Below are 20,753 nucleotides of genomic sequence, written 5' to 3'. Positions count from 1 at the left end.
TCATTTGAGCCGACAGCGGAGGTGAATGCCGCGACCACGATGGTCGCGGCGGGAGCAGTTCACATAGTGTGGACATTGTATGGACGCTGATTTGGCCGCAAAATCTGCTGTCAAAATCAGCGTCCATGTCCCCGTGTGAACTAGCCCTAAGGGGTTATAATGTAAATAAAACCATATAAATTTGGTATTCTTGGAATCGTACCAAAACATAGAATACAGATGACATGTCATTTTGGCTGCACAGTGAACACTGTAAAAACAAAGCTTGTAAGAAAGTCACACTAATGCACTTTTTCTTCAAATCCACCTCATTCTGAATTTTTTTCCAGCTTCCCAGTAGATTGTACAGAATAACTAATGGTACCATCATGAAGAACAATTTGTCCTGCAAACATTAAGACCTCATATGACTCCAACAGCGGAAAAATAAAATAGTTATGGGGTTTGGGGGGGGAATCAAAAATGAAAAAATTCCTTTGGCGGGAATGGGTTAAAAAGAAGAGTACCCAATACTGACCCCTGTGGCATCCCATGTACCATTAAAGGAATTGTCCAGGAATTAACACAACCCTATAAGTGAAATTGTGAATCACTTACTTTAAAGTAAGGAGCTGATTTGGGGACTTCTGCTGACATCTTGCATAGAATAAGAATGCACTTATAGACCAGGCAGGGCACGGCATGACATGAGCAATGTTAGCAAAAAGGGGGCTGAGTGTATGCTCTGGGGCACTGTTGCACTCCACCTCTGGTGCCAGTTCCTCCGCACCACCTACATAGAATAGAGCTTTGGATTGGCAGAAGTGAACTGGGACTCAGCTGAATAAATGAACAGGTGAACAGTGTGCATGCAAATAGTGGGAGGGTTGTCAGACAGGTGAATGGGACACTATTGAGAGAGAGGGGGCAAGAATCTGGTGATAGCAGCAAGCAGAAGTCAGAACAGGACGCAGTGGTGGTCACTGAATTGAACAGAAAGCTGTGGGACACTTTTTATACTGTATAATATATGTGTTTGTGTAAAAATGCAGGGCACTCCTTACACAGCACAAGGGCATATGAAAACCTTATGGGGCAATACTGATGTAAATGAAAACACCTAATATGATATATATTTAGAGGTTCTTTGTTACACACATTTGATCAAAGAAGCCCATCTGCCATGACAGAGAGACCAGGTCCAAGATAGGTATTTTATTTAGTGTAAGTTTCCATCTAAATGAGGTCGCCTTGTCGTGGCAGTTACTCACTGTAGTCTATGGGAAGGGGTAGGAGGAGGAGCCCAGTGAGGCAGAAACTAGCAGAAAGGAGCAAGCTGCTGGAGGACATGGTAAAATTTCTTTCCCTTGTATCACATTTTCTGACAGTTTTTCAGTTTGTCTCAGGAGAACTTAGTTGTACAGATGTGAGTAAAGCTCTAGTGAGAGAGATATCTTATGTAATCTCCAGTGGGTCTTCTTCATTCTTATTGTATGAACTGCAGCCTGTGTTCAGTGAAAACTGATTTCCTGAAAAAGTTGTGAAAACAATTGTCTTTTATTACCGACAAAAAGCTGTTCACTTTGTTGGACCTGCAGGTTTCTGCCTCCCAACTTACATCTGGGCAAGGGTGAACCTAGGGTTTGTGCTGCCTGAGGCGGACGTCATGAGGGGCGGCCGCTGGAGCAGCGCTGCGTCCACAGGGCCGCCCCAATCCACCGCTCGCTTCCCGTGCTGGGCTGCCGAGACGGTGACGCTAAGCCAGTCCAGGACAGCTTGTCCTGGACTGGCTTAGGTCAGCAAAAATGCCGCCCTCCCCCGGAGCCCCGGCATAGCGCCGCCAGAAGTGGTCGCTTCAGGTCGCCTCATGGGAGGTGCGGCGCTGCATCTGGGTAATTGAAATCCCCCCTAAAAATGATTTCATTATTTTTGCTGCCTTGTCTATTTATCTTATTAGTAAACTAGCCTCTGCCCGTTGTTTTTTTTTTTTTTTTTTTGCAAAAACTGCGCGGTAAAAAACGCAATGCTTGTTTTTTGCAGCCCATTCACTTCTATTACTTTCTTCAGGAGGAAAATGCTCTGCTAGCAGAAAAGAAAAAGCTAGCAGTCTACATAGACTAACATTGTATGGAGGAGGATTATGACATGGATTCCGCTGTCAAAATCCTCCTCCATGCCCCTGTGTGAACTAGCCCTTAGGGGGTATTCCTACAATAAAAAGTATCTTCCCCTACATGTCAAACAAATAATAATGCAAATACAGTCTTTTTTTCACTTGATATTTTTATTCATATAAAAGAGAGACTAATGAGTGAGATTAAGGTTGGGTTCAGACAATGTTTGTTTTTGTTTTGGTTTTTTTTATTATTTAAACTGCAGTGATGTGTAGCACATTTTTACTATTGAGGTGCCATTATGTGTGATAGTCAACTAGAAAACTAACACTGATGCAATGCAATCATGTAGGTTTATAAAAAAATAAAAACTTGTTATTGCAAGTAACAATGCATATGTGCAATAGCACCCTATAAATTTAACCCAGCTTGCATACTTTGGACTAAGGGCTAGTTCACACGTGAACTGCCCGCGCGGGTTTTGACACAGAGAGAGACGCGGCGAGCCGCGTCTCTCTCTTGTCAAAACCCGCCCGCCGCAACCATCGCTGTCGCGGCTTAACCCTCTGCTGTCGGCTCAAATGAATGAGCCGACATAGGAGGGAGCTGCGGGGGGCGGAAGCCGCGCGACTGAGACAGCGCGGCTTCCGCCTGAAGAAAGGACATGTCCTTTCTTTTCTCCGCTAGCAGCAGCTCGCCGCTAGCGGAGAACAGAAGCCCGGCTGTCTCCATAGACCACCATTATAAGGGGAGGTTTTGGACGCGAAATCCGCTGTCAAAAACCTCCCCTATTACTCACGTGTGAACTAGCCCTAAGTCCAGGGCTACACTGTGAATTTTTGCAGCACTGCTAACTGATTTTAACTACTGAACAGCAAAAAAAAACCAAACAAACAAAACACCTCTGCAATAAGTGGCCTTATCTTAAGCTCCAGATGGTCAGATCTAGCTACAACTTTGCATTAATGTTGTTTTTTTCCCTATACCAATGAAAATGATTAACACTGAATGTTAAATGCAAACTTGTGGTTTCAAAAAGTGCAGATATGTAAAAGCACCTTAGGCTAGGGCAGGGGTAGGGAACGTACGGCTCTCCAGCTGTTGCAAAACTACAACTCCCAGCATGCACACTTGCTCTGCTGTTCTTGGAACTTCCATGGAAGTGAATGGAACATGCTGGGAGTTGTAGTTTCACAGCAGCTGGAGAGCCGAAGGTTCCTTACCCCTGGGCTAGGGCCTCACTTTCCTCCCTCCTAGATATTTCACCATCAATTATGAGTGGTATTATTAAGAATTGATATTGAATTTAAGACCCACAGCAACTCAGCTGTGAAATGACAAACCATGTAAAGAGTGGGGTCACTGATTTCTGAGGCACCACGTACAGTATATACAATTAGTTAGCGTTCTGCTGGCTCAAGCGTCAGATGGAGTGGTGTAAAGCATACTGTTATTGGACTTTGGAGCAGTAGAAACATGTTCTGTAGAATGATGAATTTCGCTCCTCTGTCTGGCATTCTGATGAATGAGTCTGGATTTGGCAAATGCCAGGAGAACTGTGTGACTGTATTGTGCCAACTGTAAAATTTATTGGAGGAGGAATAATGTCATAAGGCTATTCAGGAGTTGGCCTAGGTCCCATAATACCATATAAGGAAAATCTTAACTTCCCAGATGGAAAAACTCCTTTATCTCCTACCCACAGGATAGAGAATAATTTGCAGATTGTTGGACGTTCAATCGGACAGGAGAATGGAGGACTTTTCCCCTTCCCTGAATGGAGTGGTACATGGCAATGTACGCACTGCTCCATTCAAGCAATTGGCCGTCTTGCTGGGAAGACCAAGGAGATGGTGGTGGACTTTAGTAAGCATCAATTTGCTCTGAATCCAGTAGACATCCAGAGGACAGGCATTGAGGTAGTCAACACCTATAAGTACCTGGGAGTGCTCCTCAATAACAAGCTAGACAGAGCGCTGCACAGAAAGGGTCACACCAGGCTCTACCTGCTCAGGAGGCTGAGAGCCTTTGTTGTACAAGGGACACTTCTTAGGATCTCTTTCAACTCTGTAGTAGCATCAGACATCTTCTTCAGAGTGACCTGCTGGGGGAGTAGCATACCAGCCAGAGATAGGAATAGACTCAACAGGCTGATTACAAGGGTCAGCTCTGTCCTGGGGAGCCCCCTGGACCCAGTACAGGTGGCGGGTGACAAGATACTGTCTGTGGTGAGCTCCATGCTGGAGAACAACTCCCATCCCATATAGGAGATGTGACAGCACTGGGCAGTACTGTCAGTGACCGAGTGCCTCACACCAAGTGTGAGAAGGAGCGCTATCGGAGGTCCTTCGTCTCAACCGCGGTCAGGCTTTATAATCAACATCTGGCTAAGCATAGCATACTCTGCACAACTAAATGATCCTGAAGTTATTTTCGATATTCTGAGCTTTGTATGTGTTTTTTCTTGTATTATCTATGCTGCTGTAACACACTGAATTTTCCCATGGTGGAACTATTAAAGGATTATCTTATCTTTTGTCTCTGGCACTCTTATTGAAATGAATGGAGTGGTGCGTGTGCTGTTTGAACCACCACTTTGTTCAGAACAGGGGGCAGAATTATCCATTTTCATCATCAGTGGTGGTCTGAGTAGTTGGACCCCCACCAATCTGCAAGTTACCCCTTAAACTATCAATGGGAAATAACTTCCAGAGATGGCGAAAACCCCTTAAATGATGTGGCATACCAAGACATTTTGAACAACTGTATGCTTCCAACTTTGTAGGAACAGTTTAGGAAATGCCCTTTCTTGTTCTAGCATGACTGTACCTCAGAACACAAAGCAAGGTCATAAATACACGTATACATGAGTGAGTTTGGTGTGAAAGAACTTGGCTGTCCCTTACAGACCACTAACCTCAATGAGATGAAGTAAAACAGAGACTATAAGCCAGGCCCATATTAATGCCTACGTATTTAGAATGTGATGTCATAAAAGCTTTTGTAGGTATGATATGTAGGAGTCTTAATACCTTTGTCCATATAGTAAATCATTGCTTTATATTCTGCTATCACAATAGCTCATGTGGTATGTCAAGTCTGGCAAGTCTTTCACACGGGGCAAGAGGGGGCGGATTTTGGCGCGGAATCCACATCATAATCTGCCCCCTCACAAAGGTTCTTCCGCAAGCGAAATGTTGCCGCTAGCGGGAAAAAAGAAACAAGCTGCCCTTTCTTCAGGAGGATTCCGCGGCTGAATCAGCTGCAGTGTCCGCCTCGTGACAGCCCCCTCCGGACTAGGCCCATTCACTTGGGCCTAATCCGGAGCGGAAAGCTGCGACGGGAAGTCATGCACTGCATCGGCGACGGAATATGCACACGCGTAATTGTGTGTGAACTAGCCCTTAGACATTTCTGTCTTAAGTTTATTTATACTATCTTTGGGTTTTGTTTGCATCTAAATTTTATACCAAAAACTTTGGTGCAATGCGAAGAACCACTTCCACTTGCTTAGACACATTTGAAAACTGTCCAGTGTTATAATAAATATGTCTAAAACAGGATATGATAGTAAATGTAAGCTAATAAGTATCATAATTTGTATTTTACAATACAGGTTTTATTAGCTTATGCAAAAACTGTGAAGTAGCCTGCATCAAAAGGGTTAAGTTTAGTCCTCCAAAAGACTAAAAAAGTATCAACAAGGTGTTTCAAGAGGCCGAAAACACCAGTGGATCTATGTACTAGGTCACACTGTTCACCTGGATGTAACCATGTGTGCCAGTAACCTCGGGGGAGACAAGCACTGGAGGGCTTATAGCACACTTGAGTCTGGCACAAGTTTATTAGGTGCTGTTTGTCTATTAGGCATGCTCTTTATGGTTGAGGGAGGCAGTGATACATTTAGGTAATGTGCTTTAGCCTATTATGTTGCTAGACCCTCAAACATTGTATCCTTTTATCATTGTCTGACTACAAAAGGAGATTCATGATCGTTTGGCACACATGGTTACATCCAGGTGAACAGTGTGACCTAGTACATAGATCCACTGGTGTTTTCGGCCTCTTGAAACACCTTGTTGATACTTTTTAGTCTATTACTTAATAAAAGTTAAATTTTATCTTTTCGTTCTAGATATATTTTTTCAGTGAATTTACTTTTATCTAGACATATACGTACTTTGTGCATACAGTGAATAGTCCTCCAAAAGGTAGCACATAACCAGTGTTACATTATGTATCTATAATTCATATTCAACATATGCCTGCATTAAAAATTCATATGTAATCTTACTTCCTTATTACAACATCATGTTACCTCCTCAGTCTCCTAGAATAGTAGCTGCATTTTCCCATAGACAAGCATTTTATGCTTCCAATGCTGTATTGCACACTGATGGCTGATCCATGACCTCTGGATACATCACAAGACACTTGTATCAGTGCATTCCATTGCACAAGGCATGAAATTGATGTATATAACGCTAATAACTGTATATAAACAGGCTGATAAGGAGGAAGAGAGCAGTCTAAGTGGAGAAAGAAACATTTCTTTAATAAGCTATGCTACAAAGTTTCTTATAGTCACCTGTACTATTCATTTACGAAAAGTTGTGAGTGTAATCCATCTGACCTGCAGACTTGATAATGTCTGATTTATTTAGCTCAGCTATGCTTAACTAATTTAGTATAATAATGTATTGCCAGCATTGGGAGTACATCGACACTACTTCAGCAAAGGTTAGGTTCACACTAGCACTGGACTCGCCATCGTTCGGGTCCACTGGAGATCCCACTCGCTAAAACAGCGGTTACCCTCAGACCCCATAGACTATAATAAACTTCCGTGCAGCACTTTTCGCTCTGATAATTTTTGGCAGAAACGACGAAGATTCTGATGGAGATGTGAACTTAGCTGTAGTAACATTAAGGCCTCATTCATACTTATGTACAGTATTTGAGCATTATTCTAAAACAACTCCAGGAGTGTATCCTAAATAGTGTTGAGCGAATAGTATTCGATCAAATACCTCGCCCGCATAGGAATGCGTGTCATCAGCCGAACACCAAGGGGTTAAACGCATAGAATATTCGATGCGTTTAACCTCTTGGTGTTCAGCCGATGACACACATTCCTATGCGGGCGAGTTATTCGATTGAATACTATTCGCTCAACACTAATCCTAAACAAAGGGGGGCAATATGGTGGCTCAGTCAGTGGTTAGCACGGCAGCCTTGCAGTGCTGGAGTCCTGGGTTCAAATCCCGCCAGGAACAACATCTGCAAGGAGTTTGTATGTTCTTCTCGTGTTTGCGTGGATTTCCTCCCATTCTACAAAGACATACTGATAGGAAAAAAAAATGTACATTGTGATCACTATATGGGGCTCACATTCTACATTTAAAAAAGCAAAACAAAAAAAACGAATCCTAAACACAGGGAAATACAGTGGGAGAATTCTTTTTTGGCTGAAAAATCTTTATCAAATACTCAAACGTGAATGAGGCCTTACCAAAGTTTAATAAAGAAATGACAAAAATAAAAACACTTGGTAAGTGCATATGTTTTACTGGCAGAAGTAGAGTGTTTAGATACTGCACAGCAGAAAAATAGTCCTTGTATATTTCACCTCAATTAGTAAAAGAATAGCATTTTTGTGTTGTCCAGAACGCCTGTTTGGGACAGAGTTCACCATGTGCTACAGTACATTTCATTTACATATGACAGAATCACTTTCAAAGGGAATCTGTCATTAGGTTTGAAGCTTTTCTGTATGCTGCTGGGGTTTAGGGCCCCACATAAGGTATACTGATCCCATGACTCTATTCAGGAATTCTGCTGTAGATAAGTGCAAACTAATCCCCAGTAGCTCCTGGTGCAGGCACATTGTGTGGTTAAAGCAGACATGAGTACACCTCACTTCACTGTACATGTACAAGGAAGCAAAGAGAACTGTCCTCGGCTTCAATAGTGCAAGGAACATGCACAGGTAGAAGCTAGAGATGAATCTTGAAAGTTGGAAAATTTCTGAATATAGCGACAAAAGGGACAGAGATCACCAGGTTCTCAACGCCAGCAGCATAAAGACATGTTGTTGGAAACCTAGCTACAGGTTTCCTTTAAGTCAAAACTTATTCATAGCCAGAGAAACTTTTAACATTTACATGAAATATACAGTGAAAAGTTATTAAAAAAAAGAATGTCTCAACTCATAACGAATTGTTATATCTCCACATGGAATAAACAGCTTGTAACTTCAGTCATCTTTTCTTGGGTTTCCATGTATATAATGGCCATTTCTCTCCTCATACTAAACCCCAATGACAGCTGCGTCAGACATTCTCAAGAGCTGCTGACATCTCTTTAAACTGTTTGGAGAAATTCTGAAAAAAGAAAGGACAATACTTTAAGACAGGTAACATAAATATGTATTAAACATATGCCAGGAAATAAATTCACGTGAAATAAATAAGAGTTTTGCTAGCCAGCCGTCTAGTGGTCCTGTGTAAAGTGGACCAGTCTGGAAACAGTAAAGATGAAGAGAGGATTGACAGTCATTCATATTCACCTTTCATTCTTCTTCTGTGGTGAATAAAATGACCACAAGATAGTTCACAAATATAAGAACACCAGGGACCCCAATGATCAGTGGTACAGGGACCCACACATCCTCGGTGAGGAAGTGTATGGAGTGTCATGGGTCATCAAAGTAAGAATAACCAGGAGTCCCTAATACTATTGTTCACTGTTGTGCTCACCAGTCATATAACTCTTGCTGTCTATTTTATGGATAGGTGATAAATGCTGTGGAAAACCTATTTAAGCGCCATTTATACCACAATGAGAAAAATCCATACAAACCCGAAACTCTGGAATAGTCATCTCAAAGACTTTGTGTTGGACCTGTCCAGAATGTTCTGCTACTTTTAATTCCACAGTGACATAAGGGTGATTTAGGGATTTGCAGCTGTCTGAACTGACTGCCATTCCAATTTTCCACTGAAAATCAAGAAGCTGCAATTGAAAATAATAACAAAATGTCAGCAAATAAATCTGTGAACTACAGTTAACCAAAATAATAGTAACATACGGTATGTGAAATTTTACAGGCTTAGGCCTCATTTACGCTTGTGTATTTTAGTCAGTATTTTGCATCAGTATTTGAAAATTAAACTAGAATAAAACACAGAAGATGTAGAATTTTTCCATTATTATTAGAGATGAGCGAACACTAAAATGTTCGAGGTTCGAAATTCGATTCGAACAGCCGCTCACTGTTCGAGTGTTCGAACGGGTTTCGAACCCCATTATAGTCTATGGGGAACATATACTCGTTAAGGGGGAAACCCAAATCCGTGTCTGGAGGGTCACCAAGTCCACTATGACACCCCAGGAAATGATACCAACACCCTGGAATGACACTGGGACAGCAGGGGAAGCATGTCTGGGGGCATAAAAGTCACTTTATTTCATGGAAATCCCTGTCAGCTTGCGATTTTCGCAAGCTAACTTTTCCCCATAGAAATGCATTGGCCAGCGCTGATTGGCCAGAGTACGGAATTCGACCAATCAGCGCTGGCTCTGCTGGAGGAGGCGGAGTCTAAGATCGCTCCACACCAGTCTCCATTCAGGTCCGACCTTAGACTCCGCCTCCTCCGGCAGAGCCAGCGCTGATTGGCCGAAGGCTGGCCAATGCATTCCTATGCGAATGCAGAGACTTAGCAGTGCTGAGCCAGTTCTGCTCAACTACACATCTGATGCACACTCGGCTCTGCTACATCAGATGTGTAGTTGAGCACACAGTCTTAGCACACACATTCAGCTCTACTTCATCGGGCTAATAGAATGCATTGGCCAATCAGCGCTGGCCAATGCATTCTATTAGCGTGAGCCGAGTTTGCACAGGGGTTCTAGTGCACCCTCGGCTCTGCTACATCAGATTGCTACATCAGATGTGTAGTTGAGCAGAACTGGCTCAGCACTGCTAAGTCTCTGCATTCACATAGGAATGCATTGGCCAGCCTTCGGCCAATCAGTGCTGGCTCTGCCGGAGGAGGCGGAGTCTAAGGTCGGACCTGAATGGAGACTGGTGTGGAGCGATCTTAGACTCCGCCTCCTCCAGCAGAGCCAGCGCTGATTGGTCGATTTCCGTACTCTGGCCAATCAGCGCTGTCCAATGCATTCCTATTGGAAAAAGTTTGTGTCACAAAAATCACAATTACACACCCGATAGAGCCCCAAAAAGTTATTTTTAATAACATTCCTACCTAAATAAAGGTTATCCCTAGCTATCCCTGCCTGTACAGCTATCCCTGTCTCTTAATCACAAAGTTCACATTCTCATATGACCCGGATTTGAAATCCACTATTCGTCTAAAATGGAGGTCACCTGATTTCGGCAGCCAATGACTTTTTCCGATTTTTTTCGATGCCTCCGGTGTCGTAGTTCCTGTCCCACCTCCCCTGCACTGTTATTGGTGCAAAAAAAGCGCCAGGGAAGGTGGGAGGGGAATCAAATTTTTTTGGAGTTTGCCACGTGATGTTCGATTCGAACACATCGAACAGCCTGATATCCGATTGAACATGTGTTCGATAGAACACTGTTCGCTCATCTCTAATTATTATTTTTTTTTTTGTGTGTTTGTGTTACATACATAGTTTTGTCTTACAAATACTGGCCAAAATGTTGGAAGTGCCCATACTAATCAATTTTTTTTGTGGACTGTCATCTTAAAGGGATTCCACCATTACAATCACTTTTTTTTTCTTGATAACACGTAGGAATAGCCTTAAGAAAAGCTATTCTTCTCCTACCTTTAGATGTCTTCTCCGTGCCGCCGTTCGGTAGAAATACCGGTTTTCGTCTGTATGCAAATGAGTTCTCTCACAGTACTGGGGGCGGTCCCAGTGCTCGAACAGCACTGGGGGCGTCCCCAATGCTGCGAGAGGAAACTCCAGCACCGCCTCCTTCCTCTTCAGGAACGTCCTCTCTGCATGTCTTCTTCCGGAGCTTGGTTCAATCTTCTAGGCCTCGGCAGAACCAACTGCGCATGCCCACTGGCCACAATATAATGGCCGCTTACTTATTGTGTAAGTACTGTATAGCCAATCTCAATAAATCAGATCCTGCTCCTCACTTTCACAAGAGACATTACCTTGCATGTGTAGACAACTGTTGTGGACAACAGTGGGGTATAGTTCATTGCAAGAATACAGAAATGAAGAATGGTGGGTTGCTGGGCTCACACCAGTTTGACACTTATAGTAGGTTTCATTCTAAGAACTCCTACAAATTCCTTCATTGAAAGGAAATGGCTGTTACATCAATATTAGACAACGGATCATAAATGAATGACCAAAATATAAGTCATACACAAAAACCAAAGATAAAAAATGGTCATCACTTATAGATCTTTAAACCAGAGAGTCTGTTAGATGACCCAGAACCATCATAATATATACAGTAAGTAGACACAGGGCAGAGGGTTTGTGAGTGGTCTCCTGTTCCTGAACATTTCAATCCTTCTGACATTTTGTACTGGGAATGATTTGCAGAAATGTGAGGACAAGTTTATGTCTGGCCATAGCAGGTAAAGATTTATTTTCTTTCTTTTGCACTTCTTAATAAATCTGACACAATTTACACCAATGTTCTTTTGATTAATACCGACAAATGACACCCTAGTCACTGGTCAGAAATTCACACTGCATTCAGTTCAATTGGACCCCCAGAGACAGTCCAAGTACAGCTCTTGGCTATCTTCAGTGGTCCTATTAAAATAAGTAGGACAGTAGCAGTAGCATGCTCCTCGGACCAGCTGCTCCTTCACAATGGTACCAATCACAACAGTTCTCATAAGCGGCTGGAGACCCATTGGTTAGAGGCCTACTCATTAGCAATTTACCTCCTATCATGTGGACACTTTCTTATAACCAGACAATCCCTTGAACAGTATCTGAAATGTACAAAAAGTCCCCCAGAGTACAGTAATGATGAAAGTACATAAAAGCAAGCTCACTATATAAATGAACACAAATTCATGCATAGACTCCCACATATTTACACTCACTGGATGAGTCACAAGTCAAAAAGCCAGCTAAAGTAACACTTTGTACAGGGTACAGCTATAATATAAAACAATATTTTACCTTTGCAGCTGGTAATAAGTCTCTGGAACATTTAATGTCAGACAGCTTTTTACCCTCCTCATTCCACACATGGCGAATGACCTGTAGTGTTTGCTTTGGAAGCTTGTAATGACTTGCAACAGTGTTCAGCAACGCATCAGTGGACAGTTTGTGCTTTGCAGCAGTGCTGTAAAGAAAGAAGTAAAGGTAGCAGTACAAAAGTGATGAGACAAAATTTAAAGTGAGTCCCCAGATTGAAGTATATTAAACCAGCGGACAATTAGAAAGGTCAGACTCACCTGAATATAATGTCTTTATCCCCCCATGTAAATTTGTGCCGTTGTCATTTATTTTGTGATATGCAAACGAGAAATCTGGAGCACCAAGGACAACTCCAATGCTCCTAACTTCTATGCCCCACAATGCTCTAATATGCCCTTCTTCCGTACTCACACTCACACCAGCAGGTCAGTGTGAAGCGTAGCAGTTTGGAGCAATGGAGCTGCCCTTGGTGTTCCAGACTGCTCATTTGCATATTGTGAAACTAATGAATATCTCAGCAAAGGTACAAAGTTTTATTTGGAAATATGTGTTACCTTAAGGTGTGCTTGAACTATTCCACAGTGTTACTAGTTTACTGTCCCTGGTTTAGAATTCCTTTTCAAGCTAAAAATCTGCTCACACAAAGTGCCAGCTGTCATGGCAGAAGGGGACAGTGAAAACAATGGGGGAGAACTTCATCATTCCCTCTATGCCAACTGGTGTAGAAGAATGAAACCGAGGCACATGTTTGGAGCAAGGTCCATTTCTTGTGCCAAAAGCCCCAATGGGTGCCTTGCCCACCACTTTGTGTCCTGCCTCAGTGCAATTGATTTCTTTAAAACTCATGCCAGTTTTCTGCTATGAGTTAGAATGGAAAGCTACCCAGGGACATCCAACAGATTTATGAAGAGGCTGCAGCCTCTTCAAAAATCTTTGGTTTCCTGTGCCAGTTGGTCCGTTTATTTAGATTGGTATACAATACACCAGTCTTAATATATTTGCCCCAATGAATATAGCAGCTATGAATATATGTGTAATGCATGCTTCAGGATTTTGTAAACGATGTCTTGTACAGGCTCTTGCTCATCCTCACGTCCTTTTGTATAAAATCATCTACCATTTATCACACGGTGTATAAGAATACCACATATACCTATGAAGGAGAATAGTAGAAATATACCTGAATAGATAGTCCACTGCATTTAGAACATTTCTCACTTCATCCACATTCGTGTCCACTCCTGCCGCTTGAAATCTCTGTTAAAACAAAGATACTCCTTACAACAAAACAATGTTGCACATCATCTGAGCACCAAAAATACACTGTCTCCAGAAACAGGGAACTAAAATGTTAGGAAAAAATTAGAATAATGAATGGGGCAGATTTAGGAGACTGTCGTTGTTGCACATAGCAGCCACAGCACAGCTTTTATTTTGTATTTTTGTCTTGAAAATTGAAAGCTGTGATTGTTTGCTATGGGCCTTAAGCTAGGTTCACACTAGCGTCGCTTCTCTGTTGTTCGGGACTCTGTCGGGGACCCCCCCCCCCCCCTCAAAAAAAAAAAAAAAAAAAAAGAGAGAGGTTGACTGCTAACTAAAACAGAAGTAACACATGGAGACCGGAAGACCCATTGACTATAATCATTTTTAACTTGTAAGCAGTGGAAGAAAATGTCTTCCCATGATTCTCATCTCATTCATTCTCTCTCTCTGGTTTTAACCCACTAGCTTCTTTTGCAAATTACTGCAGGAGTGACGATCTGTTTCCGGAAATAGTCACCGGATAGTTAGAAAATGTCCCTGGGGTGGTACCTAGGAATATGGGTACATTTTTGACTAATAATGAAATTTAGAAAGTGGGGGAAGGAGGGTGTTTAGATTAGTTTTAGAGTTTTATGGTTATCCTGGACAACCCCTTTAACCTGCACTGGAGAGCTGGGGAGGGGAAATAGAACATGAAGAGGAATCTGAGCCAGATGTCAAATTCATTTTCTGCCATCTGAACTTGGGGCAATATGGTGCCTCTATTTACAGGATGTGAACATGCCCTTAATGGAGAATAAGGTTTTACATATGGCATCTGAATTAATTTTCAATAATTTCTAATAGAAAAGCTGTCGTTGCTACACATAACAACCAACCAAAGCTCAGCTTCCATGTTCTAAACTGTTTTGGAAACATGTAAATATATTGTGATTGGTAGTGATGGATAACAAGGTCAGTTCATCCATTAGGCAGCTTTGATACATGGGGTCCATATTATATTGTTGTATGAAAATATGGCGGTATACATCTCTGTAATGAAAACTTTATCACTGGTTGTATTTCCTTTATGTAAGATATTAAAAGTCAACACATAGTGACAATAGTTCTTGTGTACATAGATTAGTTCTTACCTGACTGAGAAGTGTTTGGTCTACTCCACAGTTCTCACATTGTAGATTTCGAATACTTTGTTGGCACTAACACAAAAAAACAAACAAAAAAAAAACCCCATTAAAACATTTAAGGAAAAGTTTATGTAAGGGTATAGGTCATCAGTTCCATAAACACTCAGGATGAAGGACTCCATTTCTTTTATTGTGCAAGGCCACCTGTTATTGCAATTGCAACAGCCGACACTAACTTGATGGTATGCAGGTATGCAGGTGTACAGAGCAGTGTAAGCGATGTCATGGTTCCTTGAACTAGCTGATCAGCAGGGGTGCTGTAAGTTAGACCCCACTAATCTCATATTTATGTTCTACCTTAAAGACAGATCATAAAATCTATGAACCTGGCAAGGGTTACACAGAACATAAATGATGCAGAATTTGCCACAGGGTAAAACTTCATGAAGCCGCAGCAAAAAAAAACAACCCATAAATTGTTTGTTTTTTTTTTGCTGCAGCTCACCAGCAGGTTTTTCTGCCGATTATGCATAGATCTGCATCGCTTTCCACTTTTGAAAAAGTGGGTGGGCAGGGTTGTGGATGGAACCACACCAAATTCACTAACATTTCTGGCACTTTTGTGACATAAATATTGTCAGAAATTTTCTGCAAAGGCATAAGACCTGGTGGAGGATGAGCCCGATTCAAGTTAATGCTTGTCATGAATTTGCTGAATTCTTTGTCTTTCTTTTCCTTCTACAACTGACTAGACAAAACACTAAAGACCATCAGCAATCTGACAACAAGGACCTTTTACCACCAATTCTAGTTCTTAACATCTGTTATTAGGCATTTGTCTGCGTCTGCATGACACCGCCCTAATGACAGTACAGAGTGTAAATAGTATATCATGCACCAAAACTAATAAGACAGATTGCTCAGGAATGGTGGAGGCTAAAAAAAAAATTCCAATTGTGCTGGAATCAGTGAAGTGGCGCTTATTAAATGATATAAACAGCTGGACTTGTTGGGGGTGGTGAAAGGGTGTCTTTAACAGAGCTAGCAAAAAATAAATTGATATATCGCATTTAAATAATTAAAGGGGTAATATCACCTTGGAAATGTCTGGCACAGAAGGTTTGTGTCCTACCGTCACCTTTGTGTTCCCCTTGTATACAAATGAATGGAGGGAGCCACCTCTCCCATCACAGTGCCCACATAATAGGGAACAGTGGCATAATTATCAGGCATGTTTCTCTGGGATTTCATGCCAGAATAGAAAAACATAAGTGTTAACAGACCTCTGTGGTTGTTTTCATGCTGTTTTTACAAGCTTACCAGTTCAGCAAACAGGTCAGGAGGCAAGGATTTCATCAGATCACATGACTTCTCAAATCCTGCATTAAAGATGTAATAAAATAAACAAAAATCTAATTATTGCTACTAAGCATAGGCTTGGCTGTGACATATCACTGGTGATACTAGCAATACAATTACACATGTGACTGCTGCACACACAAGCAGGGGATATGTTACCCACAACCGGAATAGAAACCACAATAGGAGAGGAAATTAAACTGTGATTTTTGCAGTTGTGAATGGCAGACACATACAGATGCAAAATCCCTTGCTCCACATCGTACAGTGAGATTGTCCCCATAGAGACTGGCCATGCTGACAAGGAAGAGTAGGACTTGTGGTACTAATACGGTATATAAGGCCTATACATAGAGCCAGGCATACACAGAGGTGCCAGTGTCACCCCCCACACCTCCTGCCATGTGACACTGCAATGATCAGGAGGGCAGACATGCTCTGGACTATCTGCTAGTAATCCCACTGAAGAACTATACAGATGACCTCTCACCAACCGAAAACTGCTGAAAACAGCACCCTCTAGCAACTACAAGGTTCTGCTGATGTACAGATCAGTGTTAGTGTTTCTATGACGAGACTTCAGTAGTAAGAACAAATCATAACACACATACCAGCTCCTGACAGCTCATACATCTCCCTGGTAGCCATACAACTCGACACGCCCTGCGAAAGTCACGTGCAGTCATGTGAATCATGTGACCTACGACAACTTAGTAAGCCTCCATTTTTAAACCGGGCAACAAATCCCAACTTCTATGTACAAAGCTCTGTCTTGATAACAGAGTTCTCCAGCACCCAGACGTATGGGAATGCTCCACATTGGTCAGGAACCAGCGTCTCAGATAACTTGTGAACAAAGGGGTTTATGCAACTACAATACAAAGAAAAAGGCAGCACATCCATATGGAGGCCTGGAACGCAAAGAAAAAAAAAAAATGCTTAAGACCACGCCCCCGTGAAGCCATACGTACCAGCGTGCGAATCTATTGGTCAGTCTGCGTTTCACAGCCCGCTCCCTGATTATGGAAGAGTCCATTTGTAGCCGGCTATGGGGGAGGGCTTTGTCTTTTCTGTACGGTTGAATAACACAGATTAAAGCTTTAATAAATCAAATGTGAACGTTTCTGTTTAAATAGTAATAATTTCTTTTTCTTCTCAGTGTCTTTGTGTACATCACTCTGCCTTGTGCCTAATTACCACACACACTTGCTAACCCCCCCCTATATGTGATGGATAAAATGGGCCATGGGTGAAGTTTGGGAGAAGGAAGCCTGTGACTAGTGTGCTGTCAGACAAGCATCCATAGAGAGTAATAGGCATCATGCAGTCTATGCGCTGGCTGCCGCTGGAGGCCAATCCAGATGTAAGTGACAGTGCTGTGTGCGCCGCTGCCCCCTCACTGCCTGTATGTATATGACACTCTCCTTCTGTCTCCTCACAGGTTATGAACCAGGTGAGTCACTGAGAATACTCCTTACTATAGTGTAACTAGTAGCTGGGGCTGAAGAACACTAACCACTGCAGTCATGTAAGTATATCCTTGTTGTATCCCAAAATCAGTCCCTGGGATTGTATGGCACTCCTTGTGCTGAGGAGCACCTGTCACAGGTTTCTATGTCACACACCACATCTCAGCATAGGTGGACATGGTAATGATTGGGTGTAACAGCTATGGGTGTAGTGGATGTGATTACTCATCTGCGAGGAGCCACTGGCACCCTCTGATAATGACATTGCAAACAAAGACATTATTTGTATAGAAGACTCCTATGCTGAGGTCTCTGCTTCCCACGGCGGGTCCCGAAATCTGTATTGGGGCCCCTTCCTCCGCTCTGCCACTTAGAACTATGGTCTATTTTATTTGGCAGAGGGACCTTTGCAGTCCCCTCAGTATCCAGAACCCAGTAGTGACTGCTACTGCTGTACCCCCTTAGCTATGCCCCATCTTTTCCTTCTGGTAGGACCCCCGCGCTGGCTGTTGCCTACAGATCTGTAGGAACTCTGTATCAGAGTTTGGCTTAATTTTATTAAACTGTTTACTCCAGTTTTCTGGTATAAAACAAGTTGATAATAGATGACCAGAACTTTGCGGCTTCTTTTCCAAAAGTGAGTGAGATATTGGGCTCAGAAGTAGGGTAATGGGCCTCTGCAGCCTGATGAGGTTTTATATAATATATGGCAGCTTGGTGGATATTACAGCATAAATCTACATCTGCTCACAGCTGATTGTAGCTTTGCTGTTTTGCCCAAAGATGCTCTAAATTGATTAATAGAATTGGTGCTCTCGCTCCAGTCCCCCTGTATTTAATCCCCTCATCCATTATAGTTTACACCACATGCTGAAAATATTATGGAATATATAAGTATGTGTTTGTAAGTGACAAATACATGTTTCATTTATATTTTAAGACACCTGGAGGTACAGCGTGGGCTGTAGCTGTCTGTGAGTCTTGTTTTACAAACCCATAGAACACAGATACGTTATACAGCCATGAACCTTTAAGAGAGCCCCAGTACTGTGGTGGTGGTGGGGGTTCATATATGTGATGTAGTGTTTGTATTCAAGGTGAATTAACATCCTGCACAGGTATATATCTGTGTACGTATGGTAGGTGGTTAGCAATGTTGACTTGCAGTGTTGGGGTCCTGGGTTGGAATCCAGCTAGGAACAACATTTTCATGGAGTTTGTGTGTTCTCCCCATATTTTGTATGTGTTTACTCTGGCTACTCCAGTTTCCTTGCACACTCTCTAAAAACTGATGAGTGATTTCGATTGGGAACCCTATATGGAACAGCAATGGCAATATATGTAAAGTGCTGCTGAATATGTTGGCAGCAAATAAATAAGTAGAATAAATAGGTAAAGTGATGCATATTCTGACAGACTGACAGCATTCTTAGCATATCTTTTTTTCTTCCTTCCATTTATTTCAATGAGTTTTGAAAGGTGGAATCTGCCTGAAGATAGGCCATGATGTTTTTTTTGTCCCTTTAGGTGAAAAAATCAGTTAGGGGAAATAAATGCGTGACTCCCATTAAAGTACACAACAATGGAGCGTATAGCTCCTCTGCCCCACATATTGTGCTCCTTTAAAAAAAAAAAAATACTGGATTTAACACGCCTTGAAGTGAATCAACAGGCTTTTATTTGTGTATAAATAACGCGTCTCTGGGTATGATTGCCAACATGCAATGCACACCCCTTCATCAGATCTATAAAACAGTGTTAAAAACAAAAGAAAAAAATAATAAATAAATAGACTAAACATATGCTCATATGTACTGTATTTTGCGGACTATAAGGCGCACTGGACTATAAGGCGCATTACCCATGAGCGCCTTATAGTCCTGTCTAGGTTCATATATAAGGCGCACCGGACTATAAGGCGCAGCACTGTTTGGTGCGCCTTATATGTGATTGAAAGCGGCGGCACGCAGACTTTGCCGGTGGCCGCTTAACCCCCCGCGTGCCAGCCGCTTCTATTCATTTCAATGGCACGCTTCCATTGAAATGAATGGAAGCACTCGGCACGTGAGGAGTTAAGCGGCCGCCGGCAAAGTCTGTGTGCCGCTTCCATACATTGCAATGGGAGAGTGCTATTCGAATAGTATTCGCTCCTCTCTAACTTCAATTGCCGCTTAACTACTCGTGTGGCGCCGCTTCCATCCATATATTAGGCGCACCGGACTATAAGGCGCACTTTCGATTTCTGAGGAAATCGTAGGATTTTATGTGCGCCTTATAGTCTGGAAAATACGGTAGTAAATTGCAAGGAAACAGACATAATAAAATATAGTGAACAGCATAAACTCATACATTGCAAGGGAAAAGATGTAATGCAATGTAGTAAACAGAATTAAAGGGGTATTCCCATCTACATAATTATTTTTAATTTGTAGATGATTAAAAGTTAAACATTTTTGCAAATGTAAGTAATTAAAAATTCTGCAGAGTTTTAAAGATTTTCTCTAACTTTCTTAGTGGTGACAGACTGTTGTCTTGATTGGTTGCAATGGATACGACCACCAATGCAGAAACATTCTAAGGTCAGAAAATCAGCCATAATTTCCTTATTGTGGCCAGGATACCTTCTGATACATGTAGTGTCTCTGCCTGATAACCCAGCTACAATAAGAAAGTCATAGCTGGGTTTCTGACAAGTCCCAGACCATAGAAAGTTTCTGCATTAGTGGTTGTATCCATGGCAACCAATCAAGATAACAGACTGTCACCACTAAGAAAGTTAGAGAAAATCTTTAAAACTCTGCAGAATTTTTATTTACTTATATTTGCAAAAATGTTTAACTTTTAATCTATAAATATAGATATGATTATGTACATGGGAATACCCCTTTAAAGGGATTCTACCTTTTTTTTTTTTTTTTTTTTTTTTTTCAGGATAAGACGTCGGAATAGCCTTTAGAAAGGCTATTTGTCTCTTACCTTTAGACGTGGTCTCCGCCGCGCCGTTCCTCAGAATTACCGGTTTTTACCAGTATGCAAATGAGTTGACAGAGAAGTGTCTCCAAGCGCCTTCTTCATCCGCCGCGTCATCTTCAATGTCTTCTTCCGACGCAGGCTCGTAACCAAGCAGAGCAGACTGCACAGTATTGTTAGCGGCCATTTTCCCGTGACCTGTGTGCCTGCGCAGTCTGCTCTGCTAGAAGTTACGAGCCTGCGCTGGAAGAAATTGAAGGTGACGCGGCGGACGAAGGAGGCGGCGCTTGGAGACACTTCTG

At 42.1% G+C, this 20,753-nt stretch overlaps 2 protein-coding genes across 2 annotated transcripts in view; one reads left to right on the top strand and one right to left on the bottom strand.

Annotated features, from left to right (window-relative positions):
• Positions 1-7,293: 7,293 nt before the first annotated feature.
• Positions 7,294-16,669, bottom strand: COMMD6 (COMM domain containing 6). Its single transcript, XM_075265425.1, has 7 exons — positions 16,624-16,669; positions 15,974-16,032; positions 14,660-14,725; positions 13,444-13,520; positions 12,243-12,408; positions 8,955-9,107; positions 7,294-8,476 (listed from the first exon to the last, which is right to left on the bottom strand). The coding sequence occupies exons 1-7, from the start codon at positions 16,658-16,660 to the stop codon at positions 8,426-8,428; spliced, it is 609 nt and encodes a 202-aa protein (XP_075121526.1). The 5' UTR covers positions 16,661-16,669; the 3' UTR covers positions 7,294-8,425.
• Positions 16,670-17,266: 597 nt separating this feature from the next.
• The window catches only part of UCHL3 (ubiquitin C-terminal hydrolase L3), a 42,827-nt gene continuing 39,340 nt past the window's right edge, over positions 17,267-20,753 (top strand). The window contains exons 1-2 of the mRNA XM_075265424.1: positions 17,267-17,375; positions 17,454-17,465. Of these exons, the coding sequence (XP_075121525.1) occupies positions 17,334-17,375; positions 17,454-17,465 (54 nt within the window). The 5' untranslated portion in view covers positions 17,267-17,333. The remainder of the gene's footprint in view (positions 17,376-17,453; positions 17,466-20,753) is intronic.

Source organism: Leptodactylus fuscus, chromosome 2, assembly GCF_031893055.1.
Source record: "Leptodactylus fuscus isolate aLepFus1 chromosome 2, aLepFus1.hap2, whole genome shotgun sequence".
In the NCBI taxonomy this organism is placed as follows: domain Eukaryota; kingdom Metazoa; phylum Chordata; class Amphibia; order Anura; family Leptodactylidae; genus Leptodactylus; species Leptodactylus fuscus.
Note: the sequence above shows the minus strand (reverse complement) of the source record. Positions and strands in the feature narration are given on the sequence as shown.